The sequence below is a fragment of the Myripristis murdjan genome, chromosome 5 (assembly GCF_902150065.1).
Source record: "Myripristis murdjan chromosome 5, fMyrMur1.1, whole genome shotgun sequence".
NCBI classification, from domain to species: domain Eukaryota; kingdom Metazoa; phylum Chordata; class Actinopteri; order Holocentriformes; family Holocentridae; genus Myripristis; species Myripristis murdjan.
Window position 1 is genome coordinate 19,962,028 of NC_043984.1, and position 21,312 is coordinate 19,983,339.

Sequence of the window (21,312 nt, forward strand, 5' to 3'; positions counted from 1 at the left end):
ATAAGGGCCACGGCAACTTTTGTCAGTTTGGGAAATGCATAAAATGTGTGTCTTATGTTCCACATGAATGACACATCGTGTTTCAGTGTAAAAACTTCATAGAAGCAGTACAGAATGTCATTATGTCATTAGAGCAAGATTTATAGGGGGAGTGAGGTTATGGATGGGACAACAAAACAGGCAGCATAAGAGAGTGCTCCAATAGAAACCTTCATGATCATCTACCCTGACCCTAAAAAAGAAATATTGCTGACCTGAACACCTTATCTGAGTCGGTGCATGCTATAAGCGCAGTGTACTACTCATGGAGTGGAACAAAGAGGTCAAAGATATGGCCCGGGGTCCAAATCTGTGCGAGCACGTCTCATCCGGCCCCCAAAATGTTGTGCAGTGAAAGGGAAAAACAAACAAACATGTTATTAAATAATTTTTCATTTGTTCTTTTTTTTTTTTTTTTTTTTTAAATATCTGCATCCAATTATTATCAACTATGTGTAATAAGAAAAATATAAGAGGTATCTCTGATCAACAGATAAATGAATGATTAATGATAAATTATGATAAATTAAATAGAATTGTCAGGAAGTGAAGGAAAACCCACCAGGCTAGTTGCTGCTCTGACTGTTGCTGTGTTATATAAGTTTGGCAAACAAAGAAATAAACAAGGAAAGGGCAGTATTTTGTTCTGGGAGGTAAATGGCAAACCTATAAGCTATATATTTGTTGCATTTCTCTCCTTTGTTTTATGTAATTCTTCATGATGTGTTAGTTTCATGAGCCAACATGCAATTTCTCATTAACTGGTCGGCACCAAATTGATTGATTTAAGAATGACAAATCAGAAAGTAGCCTGAAATACCCATGTGTGGACTTGGGTCATACTGACTTTAGCAAAAAATAATCCGGCCCCCGTGAGGTCTTGTTTGAACGAATGTGGCCCACGACCTACATGAGACTGATAGCCCTGCAGCAGAGCCTTGGTTATTAAGAGGGTTCATGGAGTTTCGAGTCACAGCTCACTGATTCTGATGTGTGAATTGATGGAGCAAGTCACTGAATCTTAGAACATGAGATCAGAGCAAGAGATAAACACTGAATTTGAGTATTTAGACAAGGAGGTGAAGGCCAATCCTGAGTGATGCCAATAGTATTGCTGATTTTGAATATGTGCCTGTGCCACAGAAGGATGTCTTACCTGAAAAAGAACTGGAGGAAGATGCTCTAGTGTGTTTGCTGTTGATGCTCCATATGAAAGTAAGGGAAGTAACATTGGGCTATAAACTTGTCCTGGTGTGGTTTCTAAGTTTGAGATGGTTTTGAGTTTTGTTTAAAAACGGATAACATTGCATCTGCCAGTTATAACCTGGCGGGCATACCACAAACCGGGATCAGAAAGTTCATCAGATAACTGTAGAAAAGATTCTGTCATATCCTGGTGATAGTGATTTGAATCTGTAAAACAAAGGTTCAATCATAGGTATAGGATGATGGCCCTCATGACGGTCACAAACAATAAACTAAATTTCAATAGATATTCAGTGACACCCCCCTGTTCTTGTCACAATCATGTGTTTTCTGTCTGTCTTTGCTTTGGTTTTTAGTATTTGTGTCTGTGTGACCCTCCTGTGTTCCTGTAAGGCAGACCTGTGTTGTCTCATGAGCCCTGCCCTTGTGTAACCTGTTCATTTGCCTTCTCCAGCCTATCAGCTCCTTGCCTGTTTCCCTGTATACCCACCTGTTCTTGAGTCCCCGATTAATTCAGGTTGTATTGAAGTTCAGCTTTACCCATGCATTGTTATCTTTGTTTTTGTCTCCTGCTCCCAGTCTGTTTGCCGTTCCCTCGTGACTGCCTGTATTACTGCCTTCTACTTCAATAAAGAGTTTGAGTCTCAGCTTTGCTTCCCTGGTCTGCATTGGGGTCCACTTGCCTGTCTGTGAAGGTTTGCAGTCAACGTCCATTTTGGCAAACTGCATCACAGAACTAATCAGACCCAAATAATATAATATGAAGCCTCAAATGTATATTCTCCCATTTAAATGCAAGAATCATGCCTGTCTAAAACAATGGTCATGTTATTTATTTTTTATTACAGTTGCCTAGATACAAAGTGGCTCATTTTTTTCCATCAATTTCTTTACCCTAATAGACAGAGAAATCCTAAGAAATAATAAAGGTTAAAAAAAAAAAATCTTCAGTGCCTTAAAAAGCTTCAAGAGTCTATTCAACATATCAAATTCAACCATAACTCTGACAAGGAGCCGGACAGATGAGCATATTCTGGGAAGAAAAATAGTGATGATAGTGTGTTCTCAAAATACAGTGAGGCAGAAATGATCTTGCAAAAAATAGGTGAGAGAAATTATAGGGCAAACCAACTTGGAGGCCCAACATTTTCTCAGTCTTATTTTTTTTACCATATATAAATTATGAATTTGTCATCTCTTCCGTGGGATTCGACAGAATTGGATGGTCCTGTATCTGAGATACCACAATCTGTCTTCGTATCGACACCAAACTTGCTAAAAAAAAAAAAAAAACAAACAAAAAAAAAACAACAACATGAACTGCCACTTGTGAAAAATAAAATGGTCATCCAACTTATCATCATCATATCATTTCAGAGCTCTAGTTTCTCTTATTTCGCTTCAAGTGATGGCACACCACAAAAATGGCAATAAAAAAAACAAACTATATTCTTTTGTTTATGGTTGAATCAGTAAGAGTGTTTATTACAGATACTGGTGCAGACAATTTTGGTATCCCACGCCCCACGCCTCTGGAGGAGGACACAGAGTTGCTTATTCTTGTGGACATCCATTTTTCTCAAGGTGATGCACCGGGAATGTGATGTTGTTGCCGGTCGGAAATCAAAAGCAGGAATTCTGAATTCTGAGTCGAAATCAGTGAAGCATTAAACACAGACACGGATACGTCCCTTGTCTCTCTCTGTCTCATGCTCACACACCTGACATGTCGCACTCTGTCTTTTTTCTGTATATTAGTGGGCAGTCTCTAGGACTTAGTATAAGCCTCTGCAGAAGGAGGCTGGGATTGTGTAAACAACCAGTGGACCCGACCACAGTCACCATGTTTGTTGTATCATGTTTTAGTAATGAGCAGGCTTGATATGCCTGGAGATTTGGTCTGTATAACACACTGAACAACACTGTGATGTTATAATTGTTGGGCTGACTTTTTGATGAACACTCACACAGACTGTGCACAGAGTCAGGATACCTGTATGTATGTAGGTGTTTAACACACACACACAGAGACATTTTGATTGGGCAGTGCAGCGACTCAGTGGTTAGCCCTGTAACCTCGTAGCAAAAAGGACCTGAGTTTGACAGCCGGGCTCTCTGATTTCCTCCCACAGTCCAAAGACATCTGTCGGGCATTATGTGGTCTTGACTACAACAAAGTCTGGGCATCTGGGAAAGAGGAAAATCAGTGAAGCTATTTCACCAACAAGGGAAAGGTTTTGTTGAAGAGACATGCTCTGGTTCCTAAGAAAAATAAATATTGCACAAGTATTTTCATAGCACACCATGCATCATGCTATCTTATTTTAGCCCAGCATAGAGTAATCAAAGAGATGATGTACACACTGTACAACACACACAAACCCACACATATCCAACACCACACATAACAATAACACTAATAATAATGATGCTCATAATACTACTAGTAGTAATAATAATGATCATTATCATCATCATCACCATAATAACAATGTAAATAGTCACCTATTAAGTTTTTGATACATGTCTGTGCCACTGTATCCATCATAAACTTATACAATTAATGCATTCATTCTCATGTGTCCATTTCAGATCAACTATATATATACACAGGGCCTTTACTCTTCAACATTTGATATCAAGAGTAAACACACTGATTTTGTACACACCATAACTGCAGAGAAGTTATCTTACCACCACAAAAATTAAACAACATAAGCCAAGGTGGACAGTGAGGCGTCTGATAATCACATACAGAGCACGAATGCACAACTCAATCCAAATTCTGCAAACAGGAAATTACCACTTTTGGATGAAAAATGAAAAAATAACTTATTCCCACAGAGAGAGATCTTTCTCTGTGGTATTGCCCCGCCTCTGGCTCTGTATTCCTCTCTCTGAGGGAAAAAAAAAAATAGAGAGAGGGGATATGAGGAATATACAGAAGGGTGATAAAAGGACAAAAAACAACATGACATGTGTTAGTGTGGCGCAGGGGCCACAGTGAGCTGCCAGAGGAGCTCCAGTGCTCCTCGGCACAGATTCCTCAGGTCTCTGGAGGGAGGCAGTACCACTGTCCCGCCGTGCCAACACTCCCAGACGCCCCATGTCAAGACAAAATTTAAAAAAAAATTCTCCATCTGCCACTGGGGGAGAGGGCAGGGACGCAGCAGCGAGGCGTTTTGGAAAGCCTGAAGAGTGACCTCTACTGTACAAAGCGGCTGGGCTCGGCTGCAGCTCCGTGTCAGCTCTGACGTAGCGGCTCGTTTTACGACGGTGTGCTTACACAATGACAGTTTCCGTCAGTGTGACTTGCGAAGCGTAACCGCGGTGAATAAGGCATTTTTGCGGCTTTTCCACTTTCAGTACAAACAGCTAATTCATCATCTGAAGCTCGTGGTCGATATCGGTGCGTGTATCGGAGCAGCTAGACAGCGGCTGTTGAGAGGAGCACAACTTGTACTTGCCTGAGTTCAACTCTGAGGCAGCGAGTCGAGGCCCAGCGGAGCGAGCGAGCTCGAGCGGCGGCTCTGAAAAAGTTTGTTGTTGTCACGTGACGCGAGACGAATGTGGCGATAAAGTTTGTTTTGATATCAAAAACAAGGCGGCCCTGCTGAATTGGATCCATCCGTAAAGCTTTGATTTCACCACAATGCCTCAACCCAAATACCGAAAGATTGCTGTGATAGGTTACAGGTCTGTAGGTGAGTGATGGGCACGAGCTTGCGCCTGGCTAGCTAGCAGGCTAACAGGCTAACGCACGGGCTTTGTTTTCCTCTTCGGTGTTTCGGAGTGACACCGGTTAACGCTAGCCCACCTTTGTTCACTTTGCTTTGTTTTGCACAAGTTTGCTGCGCAGTTGGTAGCCAAAGTGCACCAAAACTAAGCCGATCACGGTGGTTACCTGTAGCCATATGCCACTAAATCTAAGCTGTTGTGTTAAAATGAAGTTAGATGGCTGCTCTCCACCGGTGATATGCAATGCCAGACATGCCGTCAGGTGGTGCGTGCCGTGAAATTTCTAGCTGAGTAGGTTATGTCAAACGTAAACAATGCGTGATCTCCTCAAAATTTGCCTAAACCACACTGACATCATCCGAGATTATGGCACATGCTGTAATAACTCACAGCTTCTCCATCTCTTAGATTGCCGTTTTTAACATTAACAGTTAGAGTCTCTGTCCTGTGTCAGTGTGAATACCCTCAGCAAGTAATTGTGGTATATCTGTGTATGAGATGAAGCTCTCTGTCCACTAGGATTATTAACAATAAATATTCTTTGTTACGTTTTTGGTGTAATTTGTAGCAAGTCAGTCATGTGCTTTCCCTCCCTGCACAGGAAAGTCATCTCTCACAATACAGTTTGTGGAAGGACAGTTTGTCGACTCCTATGACCCCACCATCGAAAACAGTAAGTGTCATTAGAGACTTGCGAGATGGATTGGGAGAAAACTGTGACTGATTTTTTTCCCCCTAAATGTAAAGAAATCTTACACCTCATAATTGGTTTCTTCCCGTCCCCAGCCTTCAACAAAATGGTCTTTGTCAACGGTCAGGACTTCCATCTTCAGCTGGTTGACACAGCTGGACAAGTGAGTTCATATAAGCCGAAAGCATAACAGACAGAAACAGGAAGCCCAATTTTATCAGTGTCAAACTCATGGAACAACGAGCAATCCATAGGCAAACTATGCAGTTTCAAAAGGGAGGGCACACCACTTGTATTTCATCTAGGCTCATATTTTATCGATTGATTTGTGTACTATGTGTATTTTACGTGAATTGCGTATTTCCTCTGTACTGTATGTATTGTACCGTGAGCTATGAGATACTTAAAATTTCCCTGAGGGATATCTATCTATCTATCTATCTATCCATGTATCTATCTATTAAGGCTACAGATGAGGCTCAGGGAGGATAAAACCCCTTAGGTTCATGACAAGACTAATAACCCATAGAATCAATGCAGCATTCTTCAATGTCTGTCTTGAATATAAAGTTTTGATGTCAAAAACATAAACAGCGGGGGAAATGCTTTTATATTTTAGATCATGATGGGGTAAAGGGGTTGTCCTGAGCATCTGAGGCATTTCTGAATTATATTGTTTTGAGAACTGAATGGCATTTTTCTCTGTTTACCACATCATAACAAGGTGAGGTGCCCTCCCATTTGCAGGTGCCTTCAAGCACCTTTATGGTAGTAACAAAGGTACATATTTTTCAGGAGCAACGCTAATGTTACAACATGTAATGTAGCTGACAAGTTTTAAACTGCATTTCTGTTATCCGCTTAAATTGAATACCCACTATCATCCTGTATCTATGCTCTTAAATGTCGGACCCTGTTTGAGGAGTATGTGATGTTTGATAATGACCAAGCTGATTGAGAGTGTAATCACCATCCCTTCTCTGTTTTTAGGACGAGTACTCAATTTTTACAGAGTCCCACTCAGTGGACATCCATGGTTATGTCCTAGTCTATTCAGTGACCTCCATGAAAAGGTGAGTGGATTCTCGTGTTCATTTGCCATATCCTTACAAATAACTGCAACACATTTTACCAGAGTTGATGACGTACAGGCGAGATGAGTGAGTGGGAGAGCAAGTTCACACTCCAGGGGATACAGGCCTGTGGATTAAATAGTCGGACTCATTACAGCCGTTTTGATTTGATTGACGGTTTGGCTCAGGCTTTTAAGTGAAATTTCACAGGATTCAGCAAGAGCTTGACTTAGCCCTCAGAAATGAAAGTGTACAGCCAAGTGGGGAAGAATTGAAACAAGGCTAAGAAAGAATTTTTTTGGTACACTTCCAGTCCTTCAGGGTTGGTTCTTCATACAGTGGAAAAGGAAAACAAAATGCATACTCTGCCAAGTTCCAGGTTACCTGTGATAGTTGAAAAGTACCAGTAGATAAGGGTACGCTGATGTCATTATCTGTGTCTCTCTGCAGTTTTGAAGTTGTGCAATCTCTACATGACAAGCTGCTAGATATGGTTGGAAAGATACAGTAAGTTTACTTAGATCATATTATTGCTACAAAATTGTGTTTCTGATTTTGTTTATTTATTTATTTATTTTTTCAAGTGAAGTTTTATTTCAACCAGGATGTTGTGTTTTCAGGGTTCCAACTGTTCTTGTCGGGAACAAAAAAGATCTCCACATGGAAAGGTAATCGTAATGGTGAAAGGCTTAGAGATATATGATGTGTTTTCACTGGTATACACAGTTATTTCTTACGCTTACAGAAAACAGTTTTAACATTCAGTGAAATGTCCCATTTTTTTATGGCAAGAGAACCCTCAGTTGTCCTTCGAAAGTCTTAAAATGACTTAAATTTTAAAATATTAGGCCTTTAAAATCGTACGTCTTCCATTTGAATTCATGGGGACTAAATTTCAACATAAAAATTTGATATAATTTTATTAATCCATGTATGTATTTTTGTCAAAATGAGTCAAATTATGCCTCAGTCAGCATTTCCAATGTTATAAATCTCTATGCCAAGTGCTGATACTAACACTGCCTGTATACCTACCTGCTAAAACTCTCTGTAGATTAACTCAACAATGCATGTCAAGAAAATCTTTATGGTTTCCTGTGTAAGGTCGTGATTAGATTATTTGTCCAAAAATTGAAATGTCCTAAAAACAGTACATTTAACTCTGATACCTGTGGACACCTTGTCTTGGCACAGGCACATACGACATACTTGCTTCTCTGTCACTATCTGATAAAGCAGAAAGTATTAGTAAGCAGAAATGTTTAGTAAGCACATTTTGTGTTGGTGGGTGAGTGCAATATAAGAAGACTTTTTTTTTTAATAGGCAGTGTTTCCATCTTAATTTCTTCCCCAGGGTCATCAAGCCAGAGGAGGGGAAGAAACTGGCCGATTCCTGGGGTGCTGCATTCATGGAGTCGTCAGCCAAGGAAAATGAGGTAATGATGGATATCTGTTTGCTCACTGGCGCGTCAGCACTGGCCATTCATCATATTCTGACACACACTCCATACTCTGCTAATCATATTCTTGCAATACAGACTGCTGTGGAGGTTTTCAAGAGAATCATTTTGGAGATGGAGAAAGCTGATGGAAATGCACCCGCAGCGGAGAAGAAATGCGCTGTGATGTAAAAGCGTCTCCAGGACATCAGTAAGCTCATTTGCTGAAGACAGGAGGCACAACTTCACCAGCTTGCCGGTCCTGACCTCCCCAGCACCAAGGCTCTGCAGTGGCAATCTGCGACTCCACTGTGATACCACATTTCTTTACGTTGGCTGCAATTTGCCTTGCAGCTGATAAACTAGCCCACTAATTCTAACTATATGGAGAAGTGTCTGTGATCAACATTCACCTCAGTCTCAGACAAGAGAGCACCTTCAGTGAAGAATTTCCTTCAGCATTGCGATACTGTCTAGGGCTGGGCATAATCTCTGTCTTGACTTCAACCAAATGCCTGGAAAACAAAATCAGATTGCCAAATATATTAGACCCAGTTCATTGTAATAAAATAGGTCCACGAGTTGTATATGGTAGTAACAACTAGTCGTATGTACGGAGTTGTAGACACAATTGGCTTATGTCACAGGATTCGTTGACTAGTTGAATTAATGTACAGTGAGGGCTGATTTAAAATCTTTTTAAGGACGTGTGTATTCCTCAGCAAATCTTTTGACACTGATGGAGCACCACAAGTCACATTGCTTAAAATGTGGTGTAGAAACATTACTATTATTCACAGTGGTGTGTTTCCGGGGATGAGATTTCTTTCACAGAAGAAATTTAATTGTAATTTCACATTTCTTTTCACTGTAATTTTTAATTTTAAACAACTTAAGGTGCCTTTCACCTCTAAACTGTAAGTTGTGTCTTTTTGACAGAGAAATCCCTTGGTATATTACATCACACATTTTTAAGATTTTCTGCAAAGCAGATTGGTCCTCTGTTCCTTTCTTTCTACAATTTACTTTTTTTCTCTAATTGAAATAAAGCTGTTACCAGATGGACAACCCTCCTCTTAAAGAAGTTCAGTGTAGAGTGAAACAGATCACTGATAATTACAAGTTATGGCCTTTTGATACCATATAAATAGAATCTTAGAAAGTGGCTTAATAATATTGGTTGTACCTTGAGTGATGAGGTTTGCTTTCCCCTGAGTATATTAAGTAGATTATGTGCATATAAGTATGTAATAATTATCACCATTGTTGACTTGCAGTTTTTTTTCTTTTTCTTTCTTTTTTTTTTTTTTTTTTTTTTACATCTTAACACTGCAGAAGACTGTTAAATAGCTAATGAGGGATACTGATTTAGCTTTGACATTTTTTAACAAAAGGTTTTGATTGCATGGTTGATGCAGGCTGGATAAAACCAAGCCATATTGGCATGCAGCCCCGCTAATTCATATTGTTGAAATGAAATGAACATTTGGGCCCTCAGTGACCTGTTTTCTTAGCCAGCGTAGCCTTATAAACAGTTAATAGACTATGAATTTTATTCCCAAAGTTTTCATGTTCTACCCCCTAGTGGTTATTTGTTATTTAGGCTTTTTTTTTTTTTTTTAATTAAGTGCTTCTCTGAGCAAGTAGTTAATTCATGGGTGATTGATAATGGTCAAAGAGAAGCTGGTGATGCTGTGTCTTGTGCCTTATAGTTCTTCAAACCCCCTTCCTCATCTGCTTCCCTTCATGACTCAAGGTGCTCTTAAAGGGTTTTATTTCCTTCTGTTGACTTGATCCCTTGGGGAAATGTGGTGTCGTGCACCTGGACACCAGAATTCCTACTCTGGTCAATGTTAATTCAGAAATCTTGCTGTAAACAGTTTTGTATATAAATAAATCCTTTACTCATTTGATGGGTCATTGCATTTATTTGTTGCATATATGTGCTACATTTACCCAGGCAGCTAGTGGCAGGATTGACACATGAATGAAGTAGTTAAAGTTTGAATTCAACCAGATTGATGAGCAGTTTCAGATTATCAAACACAGTCATGGTTTGGACCAGCCGTGAGGCACTAATTTATGGGTGAGGGTTATCATGTTGATGCCATCTTCCGCCACGTCGGATTTCCGTCATTTGGAAAAATGAGAGGAGAAAAAAAAAAAACATGTTTTTTTGTTGTGATCCCGTTAAGGGTATCCAATCTAATCATTATATAGATATTAAACTGACACTGCTTTCAACAAATAAAGCTAGCCAGAGTCAAGGTTTTAGCCAATCAGAAGCAGAGCATGGTGGGTCATGGTAGCAAATGCACAGTGGGCCCGGGTGCGAGAATGCTTGTCAAAGTTTTGCCAGATCACCAGAAACTGGCGAAAGTTAACACAGGTGGAAATAATGTTGGTCTAACGTTATCTCTGGAAATATATCACTAATTGAGGACAGCTGATGGATGCTCTAAAAGCGGCTTCTTAAGTTTCTATTTGCTGCTTATTAACATCTCTGTGAACTTAATGTACTGTTGAAGAAGACAGCGTTGGGGTTATTGTTTACTTTATTAATAACCCCTTTAGGTCTAAGCGATTTTTTCCAATTTTTGGTCCGCCTGGTGTTCTTGTGTAATAATGCTTTTAAAACCTCAACCCTGTAATGTACAAACAAGTCATATTCATCATTTTTATTTTCAGGAAAACCTGTGCTATAAGAAAATGTATGCTGCATTGATGTCACATGAATGTATAAATTGTGATATCCCAGTGTAGAAAAAAGAAAACACTAAATGGAAATAGAATTTTTACAAATCTTTATTCAGATTTCACACATCTATAGGGGGGAGATTTTTTTTTTTTTTTGCTGAACAAAGTTGTTCTGCAAAGTCCTGGCAATCAGTGGGGAAAAAAAAAATACAACCTCTCACATAAAAAGATAATTACATTTTCAATAACTAAGTGCAGGCACTTTTCCATCTCCATCCAAAAACAACTTACACATGCCATTCCCTGAAGCAATTTGTCTACAATGAGACAGAGGGGCAGATTACATTCCTAACATTTCCTGGGGGTTTTATATACCCTCTTATTTTTATCCCCCTTGGCCTTCTGCCTGCAATTTGCACACTCCAGGCGCCCTTCTGAGGCCTTTTTTTTTTTTTTTTTTTTTTTTAAAGCACCTGGATTGATGGCCACAGGTACATGTTTGACCTTTGCCTGGGGAGGAGGGAGCTTTATTGGGACACCAAACGACCCCAATATCAGCTCCTCCTGGAAAGCAAGGTGGGACATGGGCTTTTCCTGTTTCTCTTTGCAGAGCTCTTTGTGAAGCAGGTAACTATTTGTGACTGCGATGTCGAGGAAGTGGTAGAACACTGTGGGGTACCAACGCATTGTTTTGTGGTGTGCAGTGTAACATTGGATCAGTTGGTCAGACAAATCAACACCTCCCATGTACTTGTTGTATTCAAGCACAGGTGTTGGGCATGGAACTTCTTCCATGGTCCAGCGTCCATCCTGTGTTCTCACTTTCCTTCCCACTGTTTCTCCAGAGTATGCTGGGTGGATTGTAGAGCAGACAGAGACCTCTCTTGTGTCCATCCACTTTACAAATACCAGTTCGCCTTCACAGACCCATCTAAGGGAGCCTCTTGGGGACATCATTGTCAGAGCATTTGATTTGGAGCAGGGGCATTCTTTTCTATTGTCTCTGTATGTGCCACATGCTCCAACATTCTGCTTATACAGATCTCTGAAGAGCCTTGGACTGGTGTAAAAATTGTCCATATACAGACAATAGCCACTGCCCATTCAGTTTGTATTCATCGGGGACATGACTGAATCGTATGCAAGTCCAATACCTGAGGCCAACTGTGACTTTCCCATGTACACAACAAGGTCAAAGGTGTAGTCATTGCTGCTGTCAGCCAAAACAAAAAGTTTGAAGGCCCTCTCCCAGACCAGCTTAACACCTTTTTCTCCCGCTTTGAAGAGGACAGCAGGCAGAGGACACAAAGCTGACACTATCAGAGCATGACCAGCCCCTGACCATCCAACAACACCAGGTACTCCAGGTCCTGTGTGGCATTAACACCAGCAAAGCACCAGGACCGGATGGAGTACCAGGACGGGTGCTGAAATCATGTGCTCATCAGCTTGCTGCAGTATTCACATCTTTAACTGCTTGCTGCAGCAGGCCACGGTCCCCACCTGCCTGAAAACCGCCACCATAATCCCTGTGCCCAAATCCTCTGCCATCACAGGGCTGAATGATTACCAACCTGTGGCCCCGATGCTGGTGATCATGAAATGTATGGAAATACTGGTGTTACAGCACATCAAGGCCCATATCCCACCTGGCCTTGACCAACATCAGTTCGCCTACAGGTCCAATAGATCCATAGACGACACCATTTCCATCGCCCTCCACTCCGCTCTCAGCCACCTGGAAAACCCGAAAACATATATCAGGATGCTGTTTGTTGACTTCAGCTTGGCATTTAATTTCATCAGCCCCAGACAGATCAACAAACTGCAGACACTGCAACTCAGAACCTACCTCTGTCTGAGGATCAAGGACTTCCTGACTAACAGACCCCAGCATGTCAGGATAGGCACCTCCACATCCTCCACCATCGTCCTCAATACTGGTGTTCCTCAGGGCTGTGTCCTGAGTCCAGTCTTGTTCACACTGTACACTCACAACTGTGTTGCCACCCACGGCTCCAACACCCTCATCAAATTTGCAGATGACACAACCGTTGTTGGACTGATCAGCAACAACAACGAGGCACCATACAGGGAGGAGGTGCAGGCGCTGGCAGCGTGGTGCAGTGACAACCACCTCAACCTCAACACCAGGAAGACAAAGGAAATCATCATTGACTTCCAGAAGCCGAGGACCACATTGCACTCAGGCCTAAGCATCAATGGGGAGGAGGTGGAGTGTGTCACAAACTTCAAGCTTCTTGGACTGCACATCTCAGAGGACCTGGGCTGGACTGTGAACACCACTCACATTATCAAAAAGGCCCAGCAGTGACTCTTTTTTCTGAGAATGCTGAGGAGGAATAAACTCCCTCCACCTCTGCTGAGGAACTTCTACCACTGCACAATAGAGAGTATCCTGATCTATGGATGTACGGTGTGGTATGCCAGCTGCACCGCATCAGAGAAGAAACAGCTGCAGCGGGTCACCAAGACTGCTCAGTGGATCATCGGCTCCCCACTCCCACACCTAGATGAGATCCACTGGAGCCGTCTCACTCGACGGGCCACAAAGATCCAGCATGACCCCACCCACCCAGGACACTCTCTATTCATCGGACTCCCCTCTGGCAGGCTCAGAGTCATACGAGCTGGAGGAACCATGACCATGTTATTGTTCATTGTAATTTATTATTGTATTATTTTTATAATGAAGTATATTTGCAGCAACTTTTCTAATGAAAAATGTCAAACATTTATACTTAATGTACTTGAATTGAATCTAACAGAAAAAAATAATGTAAGGCTGTAAACTAGTAATGTTCAAATAGTTGTAAACTGCTATAATTAAACGACTGATGGGGTTTGGACCAGCAATGGGTCACGCATTTACTGGTTAGGGTAATCATGTTTATTATCTTATAAGAGCATTGGAGATGTTGGACTGCAAACTAGTCATGTTCAAATAAGTGTAAAATCAGAATCAGAATTAGAAATACTTCACTGATCTCTGAGGTTAAACTGGGTCAGTTGCAGTCGCTCAAATTCGAAGAGAATACATTATAAGCATAAGTGAAATTTAAAAAAGGAAATAGAAAAAAAGAAAAACGAAATCTAAAAATATGTGAATTAGAAATTTGTAATAAATATATATATAGTGTATAAATATGTGCATTAATCTTACTTCTGTATCAATCCTAGTTCTAAAAAAGAAAAAAATATGTGCATTATGTAGCCTATACATTATGTATAAATATTTGCATTAATCCTACAAAAATATTACAACAACAAATACAGAAATAGGAAACTGCACATAAACTGCTACAATCAAAGGACTGACGAGTTGACCATCAACACCAGGCCTGCATGGAGCTGAGCTGGTCGTCACTGACTCTTCATGGCCCAGCGCACGGACCTGCTATGCATGGTAAAGAGCTCCGCGCGACGGCATCATATTACAAGGCTTGTGGTAAGCATAGGTGGTAAGCAGTTCCACTGTTTGTTGAGGTGCGCTCACATTACGTGTAATACGGTAACGACAATACAACTGCAAGCGGACTATCCGTGAGGTTTCGTAGCAGATTAACAAGCCGTACCTCTTCCTGGATCCTCCTGGTCAGATCGGGACAGCCAAACGAGGCGTCACAGCGGATGGAATATGGACTGTGTAAGTCGACAGTTTCGGCTAGCTTAGCTGGTTAACGTTGGTCAAAAACTACCTGACTGAAAACATATGTAGCGAGACATAATAGGCGAGGGCTAGCACCTTGCTAATTCCTAGTACGACACAACGTTAGATTATTTGTCTGTAGCTAGCCAGTTAGCTGTCTAGCAAGCTTCAGCAATGACCGTGGCGTCTGGTTAACGTTCTTTTCCACCCTGGCTAACGTTGAAGTTGTAAAACCTTTACTAACCTTTGCCACATTTTGAAATGTTTAACGGAGCTTGTGATGCAGTAGCAACGAGATAACAACGTCTCCCCGGCGTGCCAAGCCGTTTTAACATTCAACGGCCAAGTGTAACTATCAGCAACGTCATTTTGAACCGTTGTAATTGCATTGTGACGATTCAGGATTTTCATTCGAGATATCTGTCTTATAACGTCAGTCTGACCAGTCAAAACGAGTCAGAGTTATGCACAGTGACATTCCTCCTAGGACTAATGACATCACTTTTGCCATTTACGTGTATGGGGTTTCTCTTTCTAGATATCTACAACCGAATTATGACCGCTCGTAATTCCGGTTTCAGATATCTACAGTTTAATTCTGACCAGTTACTCGTAATTCCAGCTCAAGATAGCAACAGCCTCATTCTGACTACTTAAAACCTAAGGTATCTTAAAAAGGGCATCGTAGATATCTTGAATTTAGGGGAATTACAGAAATATTGAACCCTAACCCTGAACCTTGACACTAGCAGATGGTTGGTGCCTGCATAGTGACGCTTTAAGTTATTTTAACGTGAATGTCACAACTCTTCAGTATTGTTTTTAAGTTAATGCATAATCATTTGACCCCTTTTCATTTTTTCCAATGTAAACAAGGGAGCCACTCCAAAACAAGATGGCACAAAAAAAATGACACATGCTGATGTAGCCAAGTTGCAGGCTTGAACCATTCGTACATGTGGAGCCACAGGCACTCAAAGTATAACCTACACTGTCATGTTTATTCGCCACATCAGGCAGGCGTTTGTATTCATAGGAGGAAGGGCAAACACTTAAGTTGTTCGATAAGGTGCCTTACCCAGCTGAGTAACCACCTTTATCTTTCAGATTCCAGCTGCTCTTGATGATCTGGAGGGCAAAAAGGACCCACTAATAGAAGGTAAGAGGTTACTATTCATTAGCAGTGCATTGTGTTAAAGTGAGGTAGCCATGAACCTGGCCCATTCACTTGCCTTGTTCCTCCAGACCCAGAATACAATGTCTACACCCGGTTTATGAAGTCTCATCGGTGTTATGACTTGGTACCCACTAGCTCCAAATTGGTGGTGTTTGATACTTCACTTCAGGTAAGACAAAAGCTGTGAATCTCTAAAATTTAAATGATCCCTCTTAGTAGTTTATGTAGACTAAATATATCAATGTGACTATTCTTTAAACAGGTGAAGAAGGCATTTTTTGCGCTTGTTTCCAATGGGGTAAGAGCAGCGCCTCTGTGGGACAGTAAGAAGCAGTGCTTTGTTGGTGAGAGAGTCATTTGTTTTGGGCTGAGTTTCAAATTCTGTTATGGCCATAATAAACAATGGACTGACAACATATTACTCATGCTGCTCTACTACAGGTATGCTAACTATCACCGACTTCATCAACATCCTTCATCGCTATTACAAGTCCCCTCTGGTAAGATGGTGAACGCAGAATGGTTGTAAGCCATGCTTTGCAAAATTAGGTGTAACAGATCTTTATTTTAATCTGTAAGTCTGAGTTGACATAGGCAGGTTGTATACTATTGAATTGCTGAAAATGTTCTAATCTCTTTGATTCAAAAGCTCATCTTGATTTCTCTCTGAGTGTAGTGGTCAGTTTTTGTCTTTTTTATAATATTTCAGGTTCAGATATATGAACTGGAAGAACACAAAATTGAAACATGGAGAGGTAAGAATGCTCATCAAATGAATAATGAATGTCTGGTTATGTACATTTATGCCTGAAGTGTAACCAATATTTTCTTCTTTATTATAGAGCTGTACCTCCAAGACTCTTTCAAACCCCTGGTTAGCATATCTCCCAATGCAAGGTGAGTTTTTATGCTAAGCAATAGTTCTGTCTGACTAAGCAGCAGGATTTTTGTCTGACTTGCATTTTGTTCTTGTCTCAACTGAATATGGAAATCTGCTTTATGGGCCACCTGCGAGTACTTTTTGAACAGTTAAAGCTGACCAATGTAATTTTTTTTTTTTTTATAGGAATTGGTCTAAAATCCTTTCTTTAAACTCAGTTTTGTCCACCAGTAAAAAGCTTCTCCAATATTAATATGGTGTCTTCTGTTTCCTACACTCAGCGATTCAGTCATGTTTTTATTTCTTTGTTCTCCTGAACTCTTGTTTTGACTTTTTTGCTGATTCAGTTACTGAGTGAGCAGACAGGTAAAACTATCCAGTGTGGATCAGGTGGAAAACTCTGTGGGCCTTAAATCCATCCTTGTCTTACATTACTGTGTAGGCCTTCTGTGCCTCTTCTGTATATGTGGCATGCTCATATGTATTTGTTTGACATGTTTGTCAGTGGGGTAGCACTGCTTACTGCTGTATAGGAAAGGATTCACTTCACCTCATGATAAATAGAAAGAGGAATCATTTTTTCCCCTCATATACTAGCTGATTTTAAAGAATCAGTGTAGTTTTATAAAGACAAACTTTGACTGGGAAATTGTTTTCGCATTTTTCTAACTAGTTCCAGACAAAAAGAAAAGGCTAGAATAAGATGTAGGGTTGTTTCTCTTCAAAATAAAAATTTTAAAACATATTTGTTAGTAGTGTGTTTTAATTTGAATATGGATCAGTTTCCAGCAGACTGATAGAAATTATAACTGCTAGTGCCAGTTGTAGTTGAGATGGTGCAAACTTGTTTTGGATTTTGTATCTTTTGTGGAAGGTAAATACAGTTGGTCGACAATATGATTAAGTGTTCATTTGATTATAGTAGTGATGTTGGCTTTGTTTTCGGGTTTCCCCAACAGTTATTGGTCAAAAATCACTTCCTGTGCTTTGATACGTAAGACTTTAATGACATGTTACATACTTCGACTGAATGAAGTTACTGAAATTTTTGATATTTTAATTCAGATTTGTTATCTCACAACCTTAAAGATACATTTTTACTTCCTAAACAACATGGTTCTCTCTTATCTCTCTGTTCCAGTTTGTATGATGCAGTGTCATCTCTGCTGAAGAACAAGATTCACAGACTGCCCGTTATCGACCCCTTGACAGGAAACACACTATACATTCTCACGCACAAAAGGATCCTCAAGTTTCTCAAGCTTTTTGTGAGTCCTTTTGGCTTGTCCCCAACTACTGCAACTGAAATGATTGGTTATTTTCTGGTATTTTCTCTGTTTCATTTCTATTTTAGCAGAGATAAAATGGGCAGTTGGAAGACCAGCTGCCACACAGAAATATTTACACTGAAATGCATTTGTTTACGCTGACATGCATTCCCCCGGAAATGTTATGTAACTGTGCACGGTCTCTTGTTATTTTTCTCAGATATCAGAGATGCCAAAACCCAGCTTCTTAGGTCAAACCTTAGAGGAACTGAACATCGGGACATTCAAGAACATAGCTGTGGTGCGTTCGGATACGCCTCTGTACACGGCTCTGGGTATTTTTGTGGAACAGAGAGTGTCGGCCCTCCCTGTTGTGGACGACAACGGTACGTGGGCTGGTGGCAATGACATCCAAGTTGATCTTGTATGGATGAGCAGAGCTCCTGTGGTATTTTGCGTGTGCAGCACTGATGTGTTGCTTGGTTGTTTCATACAGGTCGAGTGGTGGACATTTACTCCAAATTTGATGTCATAGTGAGTACTCACTGATCTCTTGTTTTATAGATTAGAGTACAGTAATGTTCAGCAGACAGGTAGATCCTCAGTCATGTTTAGGAATGTAGTGACAAGTACTTCATAGGTTCTAGCTATTGGCAGTCTTTGTATTCTCAGGAGTAAGTGATTCCCTTTGGCTAGAAAACATTATTTTTGACACTTGCACACAACTGTTCATAAATTAAACAAACAAGCTTACAGTCAAATTCAGATCAGTGATTTAGATTTATTTATCCAGTTTTCTAACTTATGTTGAAAAAGAAAGCTTAATTTCTTTTGTCTGAAGAATGCCATAGACATAACTAATACCATTTAAAGGACAGGCCGTGGAGATTATGGATATGCCCTAACTGCTGCACCAGATCCTGGCTGTGAATATAATAACTCAAATAGCATATATTCATATCTTCATGGTTTTTGTGCACATAAACAACCCTTCAAGGAAGAATCCCTCAGATTTTAATGATACCATGACCATTCTTCTGTCTAGCACCACATTCAAGCCAAACTTGGCACAGCACATTTCTAGTTTGAAAGTTGGTTGTTATATCGTTGTGTACAGAACCTGGCAGCAGAGAAGACCTATAACAACCTGGATGTGACCGTGACCAAAGCCTTGCAGCACCGCTCTCAGTACTTTGAGGGTGTGCTGACTTGCTACAGACACGAGACACTAGAGGCCATTATCAACAGACTGGTGGAAGCTGAGGTGAGAGTGGGAGCAAGAGGCACATACTACACACAAATTGCAGAGGAAAAATTTGCCATCATACAGCAATGAAACCATCAATTTCTATACACTCCTGTGACAGTGACATAAATGCTCTTTAATGAACAAGAAAACTTGTTTTACAAAAGTTGTCCCTGTACCATGTGGTAGTAACAGCAGCTGTTCACGGTCCTCCTCTGTGACCCACAGGTGCACAGACTGGTGGTGGTGGATGAGCAGGAGGTGGTGAAAGGTATTGTCTCCCTCTCAGACATCCTCCAAGCACTAGTGCTCACCAACGGAGATGAAGGCAAGTTGGCTACAGCTTTCTAAACATACAACACAGATGATCTGAAAACCCTCCGTGCTTTGACCACCATATATATATATATATATATATATATATATATATATATATATATATATATATATATATATATATATATATATATAAGGGATAAAGCAAATGTTTGCTTGTGTGTGTCTTTGGTGAAGTATGGTGAAGCAGAATTATTTATTTTTTTTCCGCTTTCAGGAACTGCTTGAAGGAGTGACAAAGGGAAGCCTTTTCCACAACAAGAAAGGGTTATACATTTTAGAAGAAAGGAGGCCAGAGGCAAGGGAGAAACATGACAGGCATATGCAAGGGGAACTCTGACAGTGTAATATATCCCCATATATCTCCCTGTAACCAGGTTTCCTATACTTCACACAAGACTTCTCCCTCTCTGCAAAAATAGTAAGTCCATTACATTTTATCAGTTCAGCAATATTGATGTGGGAAATACAGGAGCTCCTGTAAATCAAGCCAAAATCCAAACCACCAAAAAGTTCTGAGAAAGAATGGAGACGGAAGAAACCTCTGCTCAGGATGGCCCAGCATCACTCTCAACTTTGTGGCTGCTGCTGTGCTGGACTGATCTACATGGAGGATGACCAGTCATCAAGACTCTGACAAATTCATTCCTGCAGATATCGATATATCGCCAGATGCATTTTGTTGGCAGTAGATAAGCAAAAGAAAACCGATAGACCAGCATTGCCTTTCTTAGGTAGCATTATTTTATTGTACACAGCTGAAATCTAGGCGCACATCAAGCTAATCCAAGGATTATGTTAAACACGGTGTAACTGTCTCAGATCAACACACTTTGTTTGTGTAGTGCTGTTCTGGCATGTTCGACATTTTCGCGGTGATGATGATCTGTAGCGCAGTCACACTGTAAGGTAGCTAACCTGGAAAAGCACTTGAAGCTCCCTAGACCACCATGTGCTCTTGGTGAAGGCTAGAATACCATGGATGGATCTGCTGTTAGAGAAGACCACAATTGTGCTGTAATCCTTTTTAATGCACAACCACTGGATATTTATGGGTTGTATGTTTTTTCATTTCTGATGTCTGTTTTATCATTTATAAATTAATCTGTTATTTTATCCCATATATGTACTTAAAAGCTTAAATACATGATTCAAGTTTTTTTTTTTTTTTTTGACCTTTATAGCAAAAACACATCCTTTGTGGGTTCTGACATTATTGGCATTAAATGAGTTTTCTTATTACTGCTGCTTTGCTGTAAAATGTCAGCTGTAATTTTTCTGGGTAAGTGGACCTATAAGGTGTCACTTGAAAATTAACAACGGTCAAATTAACAAAGTTTGTGGTATAATTAATTTGCCTCAAATTAATTTTCCGAGTTTTTTGTATGTATGTCTGTTTTTGGTGTGATTCCGTTACATTCAGTGATGACGTGTCAGATCATCATGTTAAGGGGTTTTTCTCTGCAGTTCCTCTATTCATCGTGTTGGGGGGCCGTTATCACAATCACTAAATACCAGCACTTCCTTTCCTTTCCATTTTCTAAAAGGGTATGCCATCCTTGAATGGATAGTTCCTAGGATGCATCGCATTTCCTGTTTTGGCATTTGAAACAATATGTAATTAGTATGGAGATGTAAAATGTGTACAACTGTATGTAAAGTGCACAGTTTTTCTACTAATCTGCATTGATGTAATTTAAGGAATGAGCAATAAAGTTTGTTTCACTTTCATGTTTTTAAAATGTCATTAAAAGTTAAGCACATGCAGCTTGTTTGTCACATCAAGTTCCTGTCTAACAGTATAACTTTGGCAGCACCGATGACTGCAAGATACTGCAGCAATATTGACACC

General features: G+C 40.3%; 2 protein-coding genes across 2 annotated transcripts; both read left to right on the top strand.

Moving 5' to 3' along the window:
- The first annotated feature begins 4,496 nt into the window (after positions 1-4,496).
- Positions 4,497-10,099, top strand: LOC115359729 (GTP-binding protein Rheb-like). Its single transcript, XM_030052340.1, has 8 exons — positions 4,497-4,949; positions 5,585-5,656; positions 5,770-5,837; positions 6,665-6,747; positions 7,198-7,254; positions 7,368-7,415; positions 8,102-8,183; positions 8,286-10,099. Exons 1-8 carry the CDS (start codon positions 4,898-4,900, stop codon positions 8,376-8,378), a joined length of 555 nt encoding a protein of 184 aa, XP_029908200.1. The 5' UTR covers positions 4,497-4,897; the 3' UTR covers positions 8,379-10,099.
- Positions 10,100-14,428: 4,329 nt separating this feature from the next.
- Positions 14,429-21,227, top strand: prkag1 (protein kinase, AMP-activated, gamma 1 non-catalytic subunit). The gene is made up of 13 exons (XM_030051068.1): positions 14,429-14,550; positions 15,661-15,712; positions 15,799-15,899; positions 15,993-16,074; positions 16,172-16,230; positions 16,440-16,485; positions 16,573-16,627; positions 17,752-17,878; positions 18,099-18,264; positions 18,375-18,412; positions 18,996-19,142; positions 19,353-19,452; positions 19,678-21,227. The coding sequence occupies exons 1-13, from the start codon at positions 14,542-14,544 to the stop codon at positions 19,686-19,688; spliced, it is 993 nt and encodes a 330-aa protein (XP_029906928.1). The 5' UTR covers positions 14,429-14,541; the 3' UTR covers positions 19,689-21,227.
- The last annotated feature ends 85 nt before the right edge of the window (positions 21,228-21,312 follow it).

Bases quoted from the DNA above. Each gene is read 5' to 3' on its own strand.
- prkag1 (XM_030051068.1), top strand. The intron at 17,879-18,098 runs GTGAGTCCTTTT...TATTTTTCTCAG, and splicing joins TCAAGTTTCTCAAGCTTTTT to ATATCAGAGATGCCAAAACC. The intron at 18,413-18,995 runs GTGAGTACTCAC...CGTTGTGTACAG, and splicing joins ACTCCAAATTTGATGTCATA to AACCTGGCAGCAGAGAAGAC.
- LOC115359729 (XM_030052340.1), top strand. From the start codon at position 4,898: ATGCCTCAACCCAAATACCGAAAGATTGCTGTGATAGGTTACAGGTCT. The intron at 4,950-5,584 runs GTGAGTGATGGG...CTCCCTGCACAG, and splicing joins GATAGGTTACAGGTCTGTAG to GAAAGTCATCTCTCACAATA. The intron at 7,255-7,367 runs GTAAGTTTACTT...TTGTGTTTTCAG, and splicing joins GATATGGTTGGAAAGATACA to GGTTCCAACTGTTCTTGTCG.